General features: G+C 43.7%; 1 protein-coding gene across 1 annotated transcript in view; it reads left to right on the forward strand.

Moving 5' to 3' along the window:
* The window catches only part of LOC142313135 (uncharacterized), a 69,053-nt gene that overhangs the window by 27,730 nt on the left and 22,449 nt on the right, over positions 1 to 18,874 (forward strand). Inside the window, exon 5 of the mRNA XM_075352122.1 lies at positions 9,699 to 10,567. Coding sequence (XP_075208237.1) covers positions 9,699 to 10,567 — 869 coding nt within the window. The remainder of the gene's footprint in view (positions 1 to 9,698; positions 10,568 to 18,874) is intronic.

The raw sequence follows: 18,874 nt of genomic DNA on the forward strand, positions 1-18,874 counted from the left end.
TGGACCAGTTTTAAAAATCGCCCCCACTCGACCTTCTCCGATTTTGTTGAAAATTTATAAGGATGTACATGTATGTTTGAAAAGAGGTTCTGTAAATTTTTAGGGCCAGATCTCAAATACATTGGGCACTGTTAACCTTTCACTGGAGGTTCCACCAAGCCTGCGGCTTCAGCTAAGAGGATTTTGCAAACTTTGGCACATAGCCATTAGAGTTCTATACTGGCTATGATGCTGAAATTTGGCATACTAGCTCAACTTTTGCTGCTAAACGCGATAAAATTATTACTGGCTATGACAAAACAATACTTCGGCCGCAATTTTGTGTCAAAGTAGCTTGTAAATCGTGCCGCATAAACTTTTTGCCTAACTTTGCCCATACAGTGCCTACAAGTAGTCTTCAACCCCCTGCAGATTTAGCAGGTTTGATGAGATGCAAATAAGTTAGAGCCTGCAAACTTCAAACAAGAGCAGGATTTATTAACAGATGCATAAATCTTACAAACCAACAAGTTATGTTGCTCAGTTAAATTTTAATAAATTTTCAACATAAAAGTGTGGGTCAATTATTATTCAACCCCTAAGTTTAATATTTTGTGGATTAACCCTTGTTTGCAATTACAGCTAATAATCGTCTTTTATAAGACCTGATCAGGCCGGCACAGGTCTCTGGAGTTATCTTGGCCCACTCCTCCATGCAGATCTTCTCCAAGTTATCTAGGTTCTTTGGGTGTCTCATGTGGACTTTAATCTTGAGCTCCTTCCACAAGTTTTCAATTGGGTTAAGGTCAGGAGACTGACTAGGCCACTGCAACACCTTGATTTTTTCCCTCTTGAACCAGGCCTTCGTTTTCTTGGCTGGGTGCTTTGGGTCGTTGTCTTGTTGGAAGATGAAATGACGACCCATCTTAAGATCCTTGATGGAGGAGCGGAGGTTCTTGGCCAAAATCTCCAGGTAGGCCGCGCTATCCATCTTCCCATGGATGCGGACCAGATGGCCAGGCCCCTTGGCTGATAAACAGCCCCACAGCATGATGCAGCCACCACCATGCTTGACTGTAGGGATGGTATTCTTGGGGTCGTGTGCAGTGCCATCCAGTCTCCAAACGTCACGTTTGGCACCAAAGATCTCGATCTTGGTCTCATCAGACCAGAGAACCTTGAACCTCTGTCTCAGAGTCCTCCAAGTGATCATGAGCAAACTGTAGATGAGCCTTGACATGACGCTTTGAAAGTAAAGGTACCGTATGGGCTCGTCTGGAACGGAGACCATTGCGGTGGAGTACGTTACTTATGGTATTGACTGAAACCAATGTCCCCACTGCCATGAGATCTGCCCGGAGCTCCTTCCTTGTTGTCCTTGGGTTAGCCTTGACTCTTCGGACAAGCCTGGCCTCGGCACGGGTGGAAACTTTCAAAGGCTGTCCAGGCCGTGGAAGGCTAACAGTAGTTCCATAAGCCTTCCACTTCCGGATGATGCTCCCAACAGTGGAGACAGGTAGGCCCAACTCCTTGGAAAGGATTTTGTACCCCTTGCCAGCCTTGTGACCCTCCACGATCTTGTCTCTGATGGCCTTGGAATGCTCCTTTGTCTTTCCCATGTTGACCAAGTATGAGTGCTGTTCACAAGTTTGGGGAGGGTCTTAATTAGTCAGAAAAGGCTGGAAAAAGAGATAATTAATCCAAACATGTGAAGCTCATTGTTCTTTGTGCCTGAAATACTTCTTAATACTTTAGGGGAACCAAACAGAATTCTGGTGGATTGAGGGGGTTGAATAATAAATGACCCTCTGAATAAACTTTTCACAATTTAAAAAAAAAAAAAGAAATAACATTCTTTTTTGCTGCATTTCACACTTCCAGGCTGATCTACAGTCCAAATGTCACAATGCCAAGTTAATTCCGAATGTGTAAACCTGCTAAATCTGCAGGGGGTTGAATACTACTTGTAGGCACTGTATATAACTCAAGACCAAAAAAACAATAGTAACTGGTGCTTTGCCATGTTCAGCAACAATTCCAGACCACTTAGACTGAACATTATGGCTTGGGAACCAACAAAGATACCCAATATTAGGCTTGGGATCCTAGGCAAAGACACCCACCCTCAGGCTTCGGAACCTGCGATAAAGAGACCACCCGCGGCTGGCCTTGCACGGCTATCGGCCATGGCTCCTAGGCGATGGGGCTGCCAATTCTCGAAAGACAGCATTATTACAATTCTTAATAGGATTATAATACCAAGTCTTAGGGAATTGATTGTGGTATAACCACCATGGACCAACGCAAGGGTTTGAATAGTGCAGTTACCATTCATTGCGTTTTAATAAATAACACCACGTTCAGTGGCATTTTTCTTTTCTTAAACTGAGAGACTCCAAAAAAAAACCACTGATCCTTGTAGAGAAAAATGTGCTCTTTCTAATGATATCAGAATTAATATATTTTAGAGGTACCCTTTTTGAGAAATTTGACCTAAAAATAGGTAAAATTCGTTTTTTTTAAGTTTTTCATCATATGTGGGTGTGAATATTTCCACAAATACATATGCTTTGACCGTGATATTGCAGCAATGCAAAGTCATGTAGATGTTTGATGTACAGGGTAAAGCACCAGTTACTATTGGTTTTTGGTCTTGAGTTATATATGGGAAACGTTAGGCATAAATTTTATGCGAGGCGTTGTATAAGCTACCTTGACACTAAATTGCGGCCGAAATATTGTTTTGTCATAGCCGGTAATAATTTTATCGTGTTTAGCAGCAAAAGTTGAGCTAGTATGCCAAATTTCAGCATCATAGCCAGTATAGAACTCTAATGGCTAAGTGCCAAAGTTTGCAAAATCCTCTTAGCTGAAGCCGCAGGCTTGGTGGAACCTCCAGTGAAAGGTCAACAGTGCCCAATGTATTTGAGATCTGGCCCTAAAAATTTACAGAACCTCTTTTCAAACATACATGTACATCCTTATAAATTTTCAGCAAAATCGGAGAAGGTCGAGTGGGGACCACTGGTCCACTTGACATGGAATGACCCTTATTTATACCATTTTTCATTATGGATTACATACGATGTTTTGATCAGCTCTTACTACATTTTTTTAGCTGTGATTTTTGTTGCGGCGGTGGCAAAACATGGTGAAAGTTTGTCGATTTTAGATTTTCTTTTCGTGTCCCATTATTCGATCAGATTCATTTATTTGTATATTTTGACTTTTACAAACGCAGAGATGACAAATGTGTATTTTTTTGAACTTCATTTTTAATGGGGGAAACGTGGTAGTGATTTTCTCTTTTGGTTTCTTTTTTTCTAAAACAGCATTTTTTTAAATTGTATTTGTTGTTCAACTTAGAGGACTTGAACTTGCGATCATGCGATAGTTTGTGCTATATACGAGGGGCTGCTGATAAGTCTTTGCCTTTACCCAGAAAGAAATGAGATCGGATGATGAAACTTACATTTATTCCGCATACTCTCCACTGATGACAACACTCTTCTTACATTGGTATTCCAAGTTCTGTAAGCCTAGCAAAAAGAAGTATTTCAGTTGTGCCTCAAACCAGGTATCCGTAGCAGCCATGGCATCAGAAATGGTGTGCAATTTGGTACCCTTGAGGTGTTTCTTCAGGTTTAAAAACAGATGATTGTCGGAGGGAGCTAGATCTGGTATAAGGTGGGTGGTCACCAGCTGGAAGCCCAGCTCTGCCAGTTTTGCCGTGGTCGCTTGTGCAGTGTGAGTGGAGGCGTTGTCTTGTAGGAACAAGATTCCTTTGCACAGCTTGACGCGTCTTTTGGCCTTCAGAGCTGCCTTCAATTGGTCCAAAAGTTCAATGTAATACCTTGCATTGATGGTGGAACCCTTTTGAAGGTAGTCCACTAGCAGCACGCCCTCCTTATCCCAGAACACAGACGCCATCACCTTAGTCCAAGAGAATATAACTCCGGCACTCAATAAGAAAAAAAGGGGAAAGTCCAGAATGCAAGTATGCTTAACAAAATAATTTAACAAAAATTGATGCAAGGAAATGGACAGTCAGATAGTGACGTTTCGGCTATGGTAGCCTTTGTGAAACATACTGTCTAAATGACAAAAAAACAGAAAAACATTTTATCAATAACCGGTTTTACATATACATATTACATCATAGTTACAATATGAATATTCCATAACAGAAAGAAATAGTGAACATAATGCATATAGATAATTAATAGAATCATCAGCAATCGTAAAAGGAAAAGCCAGAATTAATGAAGATTTGTACTGACGCGGTAGTGTGAATGCTGAGAAAATTGCACGACGCATCTGGAAAGGGAAATTTGTGGTACGGTAAGTAGAAACAGTGTGATATACCAAGGTGCTTATTACACGTACGAACATGCACTCACCAAAATGGGACCTATTTGAAATGAAACCTTGTAAGTGATAGATCTTGACTGTGAACCGATCATATGTACAAGAGATAACAAGGATGAAGAAGAGATAATAGATCATGAAAAAGAGGGAAAAATCACTTGTGCCTCATATCATTTATAGCAATTACAGCCCTTAATTACCCGTATATCCGAGAATCAATGCGCTCGATTTTACCAAGAACTGGTCCTACATAAATGCGTGTCCTAGAATACTGTGTTTCTGTGAATATACAATACGTATAATGATCTATACAAAACATAAGGGTAGCATATACCTAAATAGAGGGATATATTTTTTGAGAAGACAGACAACATCTACCTGCACACCGCTTGCACGAGGAAAAGTAAGCTGTAAACCGCAGTGGCATGGAGCAAGTCTGCTAGTATGGCTGGGCTCACACGAGCGTATGAAAAAACGGTCCTATTCTCGTTTGCGAGAATAGGACAATTTTTTTCTCACTTGTCATCCATGTGCTCTCAGTATGCTGTCAGTGTGCAATCCGTTTTTTTCCTCAGCAGCTGTTACTCATTTACAGTCATGTACAGGAGCATTTAGTGTTCTCTGCTACATGATAGGATTGTATTTACAAAAACGGATGTCACTCGGATGGTCCGTATGACACTCATTTTTTCCTCGCACCCATTGACTTGTATTGGCGAGTCTCTGACGTATTCTGGATCAAATCGCAGCATGCTGACGCATTTCTTGCATCCAGACTAACATAGGTCCGAGTGCAATGCAAGATTTTCTCACATTGCACTCGTCCGATTTTCACGCTCGTGTGAGTGTACCTAATGAAAGAGAGTCAGGCAAGTAGAATCCTTTTGGTTTTATACCGCAACCTGTAGAAGTAACCCAATGGACAGGCCCGGTGGGTAGTAAGTCACTAAGAGCAACAGGTCTCATGTGTATACACAAAATAGAGCTACACAACATCCGATTCTATACCTCATTAGTCATGTAAAGGGACCTCACACTGAGTAATCACCACAGGGGTAACCATTTGTCACATTTAGGCTATGTGCCCACGCTGCGGATTTTGCGCGGATTTTGCTGCGGATTTGCCGCGGATTTCCCGAAAATCTGCAGCAGCAGCACTTCCAAGCCATTTCAATGGCATTTTGGAAATGCTGTGTCCATGCTGCGGATTTTTCCGCTGCGGATTTGCCGCGGATTTTGATCCGGAAAAATCTGCAGCATGTCAATTGTTTGGTGCAGATTTGGTCCGGATTTTTGGTTTTGAATGGGGGAAAAAAAAAAATGAAATCCGCATCAAAATCCGTGGCAAATCCGCGGTAAATCCGCGGTAAATTCGCGGCAAATCTGCGGGTGCGGATTTGCCGCGAAAGTCGCGGATTTTCAGGCAGAAAAATCCGCAGGGACATTCTAGCGTGGGCACATAGCCTTATAGTTGACCAGAATCAGGAATGTGAGCCTGTCATGATATAACATGAATCCTCATTAGTTCTATGTATAACCAAGAAAATGTAACATGGAAGACTATCCACCTGAAGAATGTTTACCTGAAAACTGCTGAACAGGCAAGTAAATAAAGTTGTGTTGGATGCAGACTGCACTCCTAGGCAAAAGATGCAAAACAGACTGGAAGAGAGGTAGTGGTTCCTCAAAATCCCAAGGGGTCACAGAATAAAGCAACAAGCTTATATGAAAACCAAATACCTGGTAAAGAGCCCTGCAGTGTGCTATGAGGAACTAGGGGTACAAACTAAATGCACTGGGTATCAAAGGCACTAAAGTCTGGAAAAGAGAACCAGCATATACATACTGTGGTCACTTGTGCAGTGTGAGCGGAGGCGTTGTCTTGCAGGAACAAGATTCCTTTGGACAGCTTGCTGTGCTTTTTGGCCTTCAGAGCTGCCTTCAATTGGTCCAAAAGTTCAATGTAATACCTTGCATTGATGGTAGAACCCTTTTGAAGGTAGTCCACCAGCAGCACGTCCTGTTTATCCCAGAACACAGACGCCATCACCTTAGTGGCTGAGTTTTGCACCCTGAACTTCTTTGGACGAGGAGAACCACTGTGACTCTACTCTTTTGACTGCTCCTTGTTTTCAGGGTCATACAAATAAATCCAGGTCTCATCCATAGTGCCAGTCGATCCAGGAAGTTCTTATCAGTCCGTAAACGCTGACAAATGGACCGGGAAGTGTTCACTCGCTGCTTCTCTGATCTGTTGTCAAACATTTTGGGACCCACTTTGCAGATCACTTCCTCATGTCCTCATGGATAATGACACAAACACGTTCACGGGAAATCCCCATGATGTCTGCTTTAGCTGAAATTTGTGGATTCTCCAGTATGAGGTTGTGCACAGCATTGACGATCTCAGGAACAACAACCACCCTCGGTCCTCCAGGACGTTCCTCATAATTGGTGCTGATGTGGCTCGTTTTGTATTTGGCAACCCAGTTCTTTACTGTGGAATATGAAGGGCATTGATCCCTCAATCAATATCCTTTGCGGACTTTCCTTGCAGAATCAAGAATCTTATCACTCTTCTGCTCTCAGTTTCTGTGAATATCGCATTAGACTCCGCCATTTTGTTTCCCCGCGTGCATTGTTGTCATAAGCAACAAACACAAAATTTTGAAAAGATATATTAGACACATAAGGCTTTCATGTGATGTAACATTTGTTACCATAGAAACAAAAAAGACCACAAAGCCAAAGACTTATTAGCAGCCCCTCGTACAGTAACACTACAGTATTGCTGTATATAGCAAATTTCACAGTCTTCTATGAATGCTAACCATCATGGCAACCCCATCAGTGTACAGTAATCGTGCCGATGAGCTATTAGAACAGCGAGCTGTAAATGCTACTGACGGAGATTGACAGCAACGTTTAACAGAAGAGGGCAAAGCGCTGCTCCGTGCTTGGATTTTAGAAACAAATGATGGCTGAATATCACAGCCATCATCTCCCAAGAAAGACGTGGGCTCGGCTAGTAAGTCCACATCAAAGTCAGGAAGTCGGGATATGACGCATCAGTACATCATATGTTGGTGAGAGGTTAAACTTACCAGAAACATTTGTTGAAGAAAACCATGAGGATAAATTAAAGGTGTCAATTTAAACCAAAAAACCCATTAAAACGGAATTTTATTACTAAAAATACATATATAAACGCCAACCCACGCACGCCTGTGAATGCAACATATATAAACTGAAATAAAAAATTAAAGGGGAGGAGGGTCACAGGACAAATTCGCTAGTTTTTCCCTTACTAGCCGAGGAGGTTAGCAGCCTAGACAGTACGGGATGGCGCCCCCGCTCAACAAAGGTTGACCTTCTTTTCCCCTACCCTCACTAAGCTATGTTGTGCTGCTATACTCGTAGGGACAAAATACACGTAGTGAGATGTACGTAATAAGGGCTAATATAAATAGAATCAGCAAGAATCAGCAAAAACATTTGTGCATGTCCTCATCATCTCCCGCCTTGACTACTGCAACCTCCTGCTCTCTGGCCTCCCTTCCAACACTCTTGCACCCCTCCAATCTATCCTAAACTCTGCGGCCCGCCTAATCCACCTCTCCCCTCGCTACTCCCCAGCCTCGCCACTCTGCCAATCCCTTCACTGGCTTCACATCACCCAACGACTCCAGTTCAAAACATTAACAATGACATACAAAGCCATGCACAACCTGTCTCCCCCCTACATCTGTGACCTAGTCTCCCGGTACCTACCTGCACGCAACCTCAGATCCTCACAAAATCTCCTTCTCTGCTCCTCTCTTATCTCCTCTTCCCACAATCGCGTACAAGATTTCTCCCGTGCATCCCCCATACTCTGGAATGCTCTACCTCAGCACATCAGACTCTCACCTACCGTGGAAAGCTTCAAGAGGAACCCCAAGACCCACATCTTCCAACAAGCTACAACCTACAATAGCCCTCAGTCCAGTAGACCACTGCGCAACCAGCTCTGTCCTCACCTATTGTACCATCACCCATTCCCTGTAGACTGTGAGCCCTCGCGGGCAGGGTCCTCTCTCCTCCTATACCAGTCTGTTTTGTACTGTTAATGATTGTTGTACGTATACCCTCTTTCACTTGTAAAGTGCCATGGAATAAATGGCGCTATAAAAATAAATAATAATAATAGGAGTAACCAAAAAAAGTTGACAAGAATCCCTCACAGTCCTGTAAATAGGATAGAATTATCACTGGACATAAACAATGGGGGTAATTATCAGTACATCAGAAGGTATGGCTCTCACAGGTTCATTTGTTTTTTTTATTTCTGGGTCACGTGACTTCAATTGCGATTTGCCAGATCACAGTGTGATTTGTGTGTGAGCTTGAAGTAATTCTTAGGGGTACTTTACACGCTGCGACATCGCTACCGATATATCGTCAGGGTCACGTCGTTAGTGACGCACATCCGGCGCCGGTAGTGACATTGCAGCGTGTAACACTAATGAGCGACTATCAACGATTGCAAAATCGTTCCAAAATGGTGATCGTTGACACGTCGTTCATTTTCTTAAAATCGCTGCTGCCACCGGTACGATGATGTTCGTTGTTCCTGCGGCAGCACACATCGCAATGTGTGTCACCGCGGGAGCGACGAACATCTCCTTACCTGTGTCCATCGGCAATGCGGAAGGAAGGAGGTGGGCGGGATGTTACGTCCCGCTCATCTCCGCTTCTATTGGCTGGCAGCTTAGTGACGTCGCTATGACGCCGAACGTACCTCCCCCTAGAGGGAGGGATTGTTCGGCGGTCACAGCGACGTCGCTGACCAGGTATGTGCGTGTGACGCTGCCGTAGCGATAATGTTCGCTACGGCAGCGAGCACCAAATGTCGCACGAGCAACGGGGGCGGGAGCTATTGCGCTCGACATCGCTAGCAATCTTGCAGCGTGTAAAGCAGCCTTTACAGTGGAAGTCTATGGAGTGTCAGAAGGAGGCGCCATATGTTTGCTTCCATGGGTGATCCCGCTAGTCAGAATAGAAGTCACATGAACCAGAAGAAGACCCGAGCGGCAATGGACACTTGGGATTTAGTCAGTGATTATATTACCGCCTTTGCACTACCTTACATACACTGCTTTGAAAAAGTTTTCATAACCTGTGAGTGTTCCCACATTTTCTTTACTTTACATCCATAAACTAAAATTTTATGTGATATATCACCAATCTTGGGAAGTATTTGTGAAGTTGGTAAAGGAAATGATGCATGGTTTTCTAATTAGTTAAAAAAAATCTGAATCTAAAAAGTGCGACATGTACTTATGTTAATAAAAAACCCTTATTCTTAGCAGATGGCTATGCTTGGAACCAAGAAGGACATCAAATATCTTTAGATTTTAAAGCAAGTGATCAAGGATTCACACATAATACATATGAAGAGCCCACCATTATCCCGTGTGAAAACTCAGCCTCTCACAGCAAAGTTCCATCATCTGATCCTTTTCTGTTGGTTCTATCGCCCTCGCAAATTGTGAAGCAAAATCAAAGCGTTCATACAGAAATTAAGCCATATTCATGCTCAGAGTGTGGAAAAAGCTTTTACTATGACTTTGATCTTAAGAGACATCAATACATTCACAAAGTTGAGAAGCCGTATTCATGTTCAGAATGTGGGAAATGTTTTAAGCGGAAATCAAGTTTTGTTGAGCATCAAATAACTCACACAGGGGAGAAGCCTTTTTCATGTTCAGTATGTGGAAAATATTTTAACAATAAATCAAATCTTACTCAACATCAGAAAATTCACACAGGAGAGAAGCCATTTTCATGTTCTATATGTGGGAAATCTTTTAAACGAAAGACAGAAGTAGTTGTACATCAAAGAAGTCACACAGGGGAGAAGCCATTTTCATGTTCTAAATGTGGGAAATCTTTTAAACGGAAGGCAGAAGTAGTTGGACATCAAAGAAGTCACACAGGGGAGAAGCCATTTTCATGTTCAGAATGTGGGAAATGGTTTGCCCAGAAATCACATGTTGTTAGACATCAGAGAGTTCACACAGGAAAAAAGCCATTTTCATGTTCTGAATGTGGGAAATTGTTTGGCCAGAAATACGGTTTGATCTCGCATCTGAAAAGTCACACAGGGGAGAAGCCATATTCATGCTCAGAATGTGGGAAATGTTACAAGTGGAAAGCAAATCTTGTTGAACATCAAAGAATTCACAGAAGGTAGAAGCCACATTCATGTTCTGAATGTGATAAATCTTGTTCTCAAAAATCAGATCTGAATAAACATCAGAGGAGTCAAAAAGGGAAGAAACCTTTTTTATGTACAGCCATGGCCAAAAGTTTTGAGAATGACCCCAAAATTATATTTTCACATGATCTGTTGCCCTCTGGTTTTTAATTGTGTTTGTCTGATGTTTACATCACATACAGAAATATAATTGCAATCATATTATGAGTACCCAAAGGTTATATTGACAGTTAGGAATGAGTTAATGCAGCAAGTCAATATTTGCAGTGTTGACCCTTCTTCTTCAGGACCTCTGCAATTCTCCCTGGCATGCTCTCAATCAACTTCTGGACCAAATCCTGACTGATAGCTGTCCATTCATGCATAAGCAATGCTTGCATTTTGCCAGAATTTGTTGGTTTTTGTTTGTCTACCCGTCTCTTGATGATTGCCCACAGGTTCTCAATGGGATTAAGATCTGGGGAGTTTCCAGGCCATGGACCCAAAATCTCTATGTTTTGTTCCATGAGCCATTTAGTGATCACCTTTGCTTTATGGCAAGGTGCTCCATCATGCTGGAAAAGGCATTGTTGGGCGCCAAACTTCTCTTGGACAGTTGGGAGAAGTTGCTCTTGGAGGACATTCTGGTACCATTCTTTATTCATGGCTGTGTTTTTAGGCAAGACTGTGAGTGAGCCGATTCCCTTGGCTGAGAAGCAACCCCACACATGAATGGTTTCAGGATGCTTAACAGTTGGCATGAGACAAGACAGGTGGTAGCGCTCACCTCTTCTTCTCCTAATAAGCTGTTTTCCAGATGTCCCAAACAATCGAAAAGGGGATTCATCTGAGAAAATGACTTTCCCCCAGTCCTCAGCAGTCCACTCCCTGTACCTTTTGCAGAATATCAGTCGGTCCCTGATGTTTTTTCTGGAGAGAAGGGGCTTCTTTGCTGCCGTCCTTGAAACCAGGCCTTGCTCAAGCAGTCTCCGCCTCACAGTGCGTGCAGAAGCACTCACACCAGCCTGCTGCCATTGCTGAGCTAGCTCGGCACTGCTGGTAGTCCGATCCCGCAGCTGAAACAGCTTTAAGATACGGTCCCCGTGTTTGCTGGTCCTTCTTGGGTGCCCTGGAGCCTTTTTGGCAACAATGGAAGCTCTCTCCTTGAAGTTCTTGATGATGCGATAGATTGTTGACTGAGGTGCAATCTTTGTAGCTGCGATACTCTTCCCTGTTAGGCCATTTTTGTGCAGAGCAATGGTGGCTGCACGTGTTTCTTTAGAGATAACCATGGTTAACTGAAGAGAAACAATGATACTAAGCACCAGCCTCCTTTTAAAGTGTCCAGTGGTGTCATTCTTACTTAATCATGACTGATTGATCACCAGCCCTGTCCTCATCAACACCCACACCTGTGTTAATGGAACAATCACTAAAACAATGTTAGCTGCTCCTTTTAAGGCAGGAATGCAATGCTGTTGAAATGTGTTTTGGGGGTTGAAGTTCATTTTCTTACCAATATTGACTTTGCAAGTAATTGCTGTTAAGCGGATCACTCTTTATGACATTCTGGAGAATATGCAAATTGCCATTAGAAAAACTTAAGCAGTAGACTTTGTAAAAATTAATATTTGTAGCATTCTCAAAACCTTTGGCCATGACTGTACTTGTATGTAGAAAGGGCCCCATCCACAACTCAGATAGCACACAAATCCCACATCAAAGCTCATGCAGTGATTACAACTTTAATTTTGTTCTAGAAGGGTGATTTACTATTTGTTTTATGTTTTGTGTCCTTTTTACCTCACCATAATTGGTTTATTTTTCTCTTCATTGTTTTGTAATCATTTATTATTTAATAAAGTATTCTGATTTGGTGTTACGGCTTGTAGTAGACTTTTTTTCAATTAACATTCTGGATATTTCCCATTTCTCAAACTTTTGCAGAATTTGTTAGTTTTTGCTTTATCCTCTTAAGGACCGGGCATTTTTTTTTTATTTTTGTGTTTTTTCATTTTTCTCTTACCTTCTTCCACGAACCATAACTTTTTTATTTTTCAGCCAGCAACCAATAAAGTCTTGCTATTCTGCGGGACTATGTGAGTTGTACTTTTCAATGACACCATTCAGTAATAGGCTCCGTTTTATGAGATCTTACCATTTTCTTGGGTCCATTCGTCAGGCAGAATTGCATCTGGTTGAATTCAATAAAACCTATGAAAGTATCAATAAGACTGTTCTTGTCATAAGGGACTATTGTGATAGCGAGAAACCGGGGCCCCAAAGATGACCCTCAAACTAAGGAGCACTGTGCTATCCCTAATACCCCTAATGGTGAGGATGTGTGAGACTCCTTCCTGGCCCTGCTCCTGACCAGCCCTGATCTTATTTCCCCCTCCCCATGTTCGGGACAGGAGTGTGATTTAACCCACACAAATAGACAAATGGGAGACCAAAACTGTCACACAACATGCACACACAGAGCTGTAAGACAATAACAGATTAGGAGGAAAAGAAGAGCAGGTTGGAAATAAGACAATAGATAACTCCACAATAACTCCAAGCACAAAACAACTCTTTCTCCAGCAAGTCTGGGAAACCACAAATCACAGACCAACACAGTTTAAACTATAGTTGGGGTTGGTAGAATATTTCTTCCAGCCTAAAAATAGAAAAAAGGGGAAAGAGGGCGCTCCTGTGTGGAACCGTTAAACACAATTGGTGGAAGTGTGTTTTTTACACTCACCTGATAAGTGTTGTACTGCAGGTACAACACTGTTAAAGATGCTGACGGGGGGTTCCAATGCTCACCGTTCCTCACCCACGGGAGTCCTTTCCTGTCAGTCCCGCAGGAGTCCTTGCTTATGCAGCCGCTCTCACGATCCAGGGACACGAGCAGCGCAGAGCCGTTGGACCGGCGTCGGACAGCAACTCCTCCTCCAAGCCGAATGGTTCCGTGATCTCGGTAACGATGTAGAACCAATCCCGTATTGCAGCGTCAGTGGAAATAACAGACTCCTGATCTGGCTGCAGCAGCCCCTTATGGGTTTTTTCTTTTTCTTGTGCTGTGTATGGGGAGGATTTAATTAATTAATCAATTAATTTAATTGATTTACTTTGATGAGATTTTAATCCAATTGTTGTAAATGCCTCAGCATATATAGGTTCAATATTCTGTTGATTTTTCTGCTACCTGAGGAAGGGGGAGGACAGTCCCCCGAAACGCGTTGTGGCTTTATAACATTATTAATAAAAAATTTACATCAGTATCATCTATCTCCAATCTGAACTATTTTCCAGCCTAAAAATGAGAGTAGAAATGATACAGTAGGCTTGTTTGATCAAAACATTGTAAAGTTGCCATCGAGCAGGATAGCAGAGGTTAACTCTTGCTAGCCAGTCTATGAATGAGCAGACAGCAGGCCGACGCCTGAGTTGATCAGAAACACCACAGAAACCATGGGACGGAGTGTCAGATTCTGCAATATGAACAGAGCCTGACGCCGCCATGACAGTCGTCGAGTTTCATGTAAAACTCTGTGTGACAGTTCTCTAAAGTAAGGTGGAGGCCTCCTAATAAATGTTGCGCATCTTTAGACCATCTGCGTACCAGAAATAAAATTACATTATTGTAAATTTGTTGTGACATGGAGGACACTGCTCCCTCTTGCACAGCCCAACCCACGTTTCATAAAAGTGCAACCTGGCGTGAAGTTTGTAATTTTTTTTTATGCCTTTTGTTTTTAAAGCGCACCAATCACCAGGATTTTCCTATATAACCTAAGGCCAGTGTTATACTGGCACAATCAGGCTGATTCTATACATACTTTTAGTTCTCAGCTCGGATGAATAGGTTTTGAAACACAAGCAAGTAAAGTCTGTAAAATGAGCATATTTTTGAATGGCAGCAGCTGCCGATCAGCTGATAGCTGGGGTGGGTTTTGATATTGATTCCCGTCCCCCTGCCTGTTGTTCCTGCGCCTATCTGTTATTTATGCTAAGTCTATTATTAATTCTATTATAGAATCATTTTACTAAATGGCTAGGAGGAGCTGGGCCTCAGCCAACATAGCTCATACCAGTAAGCAACATTGTTTTTCTGTTGGCTGAGGCCCCACCCCTTCTGGTCACATGGATATGACATCAGCACAGGTCCTTCTAGCCACTTAGGGAAATGATTCTATAATAGAATTAACATAAATAACGGGGAGTACGCACAGGCCAGGTGGTGGCAATCACTATCAAAACCCACCTCAGCTATCAGCTGATCGGCAGCTTCTGCCATTCAAAAAGCTGCTCATTTTACTTGCTTGTGTTTCAAAACCTATACATCCTATCTGACAACTAAAGGTATATATAGAAGCAGTCTGATAGTGGCAGTATAGCACTGGCTTTAGGTTATATAGGAAAATCCTGGTGATTGGTGCGCTTTAATGCCTCATTTTTACAGGGCACAATTTAGAGATATTTGTACCCTGTGTTATTTAGAGAGGCCACATTATAAATAACCAATTTGCCAATTTTTTTCCCCTAAAATGACCTCTCTACTGTTTAAGCAAAATGCAATTTGTGGATTAATTTTTCAAATCTATGCTTCAAATGTAATTTTTTTTTCTTAAACCAAACCTTCTCAGGTTAATGCATCTGTTTTGACTCATCAGTCCAGAACGTACCGTATTTTTCGGACCATAAGACGCATCCTGGTTTTAGAGGATGGAAATAAAATTTTTAAGCAAAAAATGTGGTCATGACACACTGTTATGGGGCGAGGATCTGCTGTTTGACACTGTTATGGGGGTAATTTAAAAAACAAAACAAAAAAAACCTGTGCGGTTCCCCCAATTTTGACAACCAGCAAAGATAAAGTCTCACAGCTGGGGGCTGGTATTCTCAGGCTGGGGAGACTCACATTATTGGGAGCCCCCCCCAAGCCTAAAAATATCAGCCAGCAGCCGCCCAGAATTGCCGCATCCATTAGATTCGACAGTCCTGGGACTTTTCCCAGCTCATCCTGATTGCCCTGATGCGGTGGAATTCGGGGTAATAAGGAGTTAGTGGCAGCCCATAGCTGCCACTAAGTCCTAGCTTAGTGATGGCAGGCATCTATGAGACACCCCCTCATCACTAAACTGTAAGTGAAAGTAAATAAACAAACACATAAAAATCCTTTATTTGAAATAAAAGACAAATAAATACCTTCTTTCACCACTTTATTAACCTTTAAAACACCCAGGTCCGATGTAATCCACACAATGTCGTTGTGACGGGGTGTACATCAGAGCAAAGAGAGACAACAGGCCGAGGATGATCCACAGTTCCACCGAGGGTCCATAGCTCTATAGGCTGCAGCAGCTCCACCCTCTAAGAGCCCAACCAGATGCCGGACGCGCTCCCTTTCTGGGACTTCCATTAATCGACACTGATGCTCAAAGTCCTGGAAGAAGCCCTCAATGTCACCAGCAGCCTCATTAAACTGCTTGAAGTCTTTGCGGGACACTCTGGGAAGTTCCCTCATGATGGGTGCTGGGGTTACAGTCTGTCTGGAACCTCTCGCGGCTTCCACAGCGAGCTGCTTATCCAGCAATGCCATCTCCTCCATCCTGCGCTCCTTCTCTTCAGCTCCACGCATGGCCTCCCTCTTATCTTCTATGGTGGCCTCATCTCCAAGCAGTGCCATCTTTTCCTTGTACCACACAACCCATTGACTTTTTTGGGTATTCACCTCCGGCTCCCGTCTTTGCTCCCCTTGCTGTGGAAATTGTTCCTCGGTGCCATCTTGCAGGCAAGCGTGTTCCAATGCCTCAATTAGTTGCTCCTTAGAGAGTCCTTTGTAGCCGACACCTAATTCACGGGCCTTTGTTTGTAGACTCGCCACAGTCCAGTTCCTGTATCCTGAGGTTCTGGTTTCAGACGTCGATTGGCTGTTGTCCTCCATTTCTTCTGCTCTGATCCCGCTGCTGCCACCAGTTTGTGACGGGGTGTACATCAGAGCAAAGAGAGACAACAGGCCGAGGATGATCCAACAGGTTTACTAACAGGAATACAGGAACAGCACACGACAAGTCCAAATAAAAAAGATTCGGGGGCACCTCCCGATAATCCAAAGTGCCAGATCACAACGTAATAGTCCTTTTCAGAGTCCCAGAAATCCCACACAATCCACTGGACGGCGAGGTCTGTCCGCAGATTCAGATCTCGCTCCCTTCCTCTTCAAAAACTCAACTCCCAACTGCATTTAGAAACAGGAGTGAATTGTTTGAGCTCGTGGGCCCGCCCCTCAAGGGTAGGGGTCTATGCAATGGTTGGGCCCACTAGAAGATTCTAGAAGGTTGGCTCCGAGATGTCTACAGGTTTGTGTAGTTGGCGTTATCCACTGCTTACGAAACAATGAGAAGTTCCCCTGGCTGTGTGGACAAGAGATAATTGCATTATGGGCCCAGAGACACAGGAGATGGGGGGAAAGGTATGGTTACTTACATCCCAAGACATTTCAAAGTGTTCAGTAAGTACAACCAAAGGAAAGTGACATCACATCCTGACATAGTATTACAGCAAATACAGTGAGAAGGTAAAATACATCATGACAATTCCTTCCCCTCCCAACTTGTGTACGTACTAGGGACCTCTACAGGTCGCTGGTTAAGTACACGCAGGCATGGCTGACAGGACTCAAGGCTCCTCTTGCCTGGACAGTCCATCTGCATTTTGGTGTTGGCTGCCCCTTCTATATTGTATGGTAAAGTTATAGGGCTGCAGAGCCAGGCTCCATCGCAGTAAGCGTCCATTGTCCCCAGAGACTCTGTTCAGCCAGGTGAGGGGATTGTGATCAGTAACCACAGTGAATTCCCGTCCATACAGATACGGCCGTAGTTTCTTAAGGGCCCACACTACAGCCAGACATTCCTTCTCAACAGTTGCATAGGCCACTTCTCGGTCCAGCAGTTTCCGGCTGAGATAGGCGATGGGGTGCTCGGCCCCAGCTGCATTCACCTGGCTGAGGACAGCTCCCAGTCCATAAGCAGAGGCATCCGTTTGCACAATGAATCTCCTCTTGTAGTCTGGAGCAGCCAGGACAGGATCGCAGATCAAAGCATCCTTCAGCCGGTTAAAAGCCTCATCACAGGCTGGAGTCCAGATCACCAGCCGGGGCATTGTTTTCTTGGTCAGGTCGGTAAGAGGCTTTGCCACAGTGCTGAAATGAGAAACAAATTTTCGATAATAACTGGCAGTGCCCAGAAAAGCCATAACTTGTTTCTTAGTTTGGGGTACAGGCCAGTCTCTAATAGCCTGGATTTTGGCAGGCTCAGGTCGGAGCTTCCCTCCTCCCACTCTATGTCCTAGGTACTGGACTTCCCCCATCCCCAATTGGCATTTATCGGGTCGAATAGTTAGGCCGGCTGCAAGAATCAGGTCCAAAATAATGGCTACTTGATTCAGATGTTCCTCCCATGTGTGGCTGAAGACGGCGATATCATCCAAGTAGGCACAAGCAAAGTCATCACATCCCCGGAGGATCTGATCCACCATTCTCTGGAAGGTGGCCGGGGCATTTTTCATTCCAAAAGGCATGCTTAGAAATTCATACAGACCAAAGGGGGTTATAAAAGCGGACCGTTCTCTCCCTTCATCCGTTAGAGGGATCTGCCAGTATCCCTTACTGAGATCCAAGGTAGTGACATATCGGGACCCAGCCAGTCGGTCTAGAAGTTCGTCAATACGAGGCACAGTCACACGAAGGTCCCCATGAGTTGACGGTCTAGGGTGATGGTGAACATTGGGGCCAGAAGGACCAGGGGCCACCAGCGTTGGGGGGTTGGTGTTTTTTTTCTCACTGGGTAGTAGTTTTTTCCACTGAGGCTTGATGGTGCGAGCCTCATCAGCTAGAGCTGCAGCTTCCTCCACAGTGGCTGGTCTCCTTTCACGCACCCATTCCCGGATCTCAGCGGGGCACTTGAAGTAAAACTGCTCTTTTAGGAGGACCTGGAGGACGGTCTCCAAGGTTAAGGCCTCCTCTGCCTCCAACCAACGATGCCACAGATGTTTGAGTTTGTGGGCATACATCTTGAAGGACACTTCCTCATCACATGCTAGAGTACGGAACTGAGTCCTGTAAGTGTCTGGCGTTACAGCATAATGTTCTAGAATAGTCTGTTTAATATCCGCATACTCACAGTTCCACCGAGGGTCCATAGCTCTATAGGCTGCAGCAGCTCCACCCTCTAAGAGCCCAACCAGATGCCGGACGCGCTCCCTTTCTGGGACTTCCATTAATCGACACTGATGCTCAAA

The sequence above is a fragment of the Anomaloglossus baeobatrachus genome, chromosome 5, assembly GCF_048569485.1.
Source record: "Anomaloglossus baeobatrachus isolate aAnoBae1 chromosome 5, aAnoBae1.hap1, whole genome shotgun sequence".
In the NCBI taxonomy this organism is placed as follows: domain Eukaryota; kingdom Metazoa; phylum Chordata; class Amphibia; order Anura; family Aromobatidae; genus Anomaloglossus; species Anomaloglossus baeobatrachus.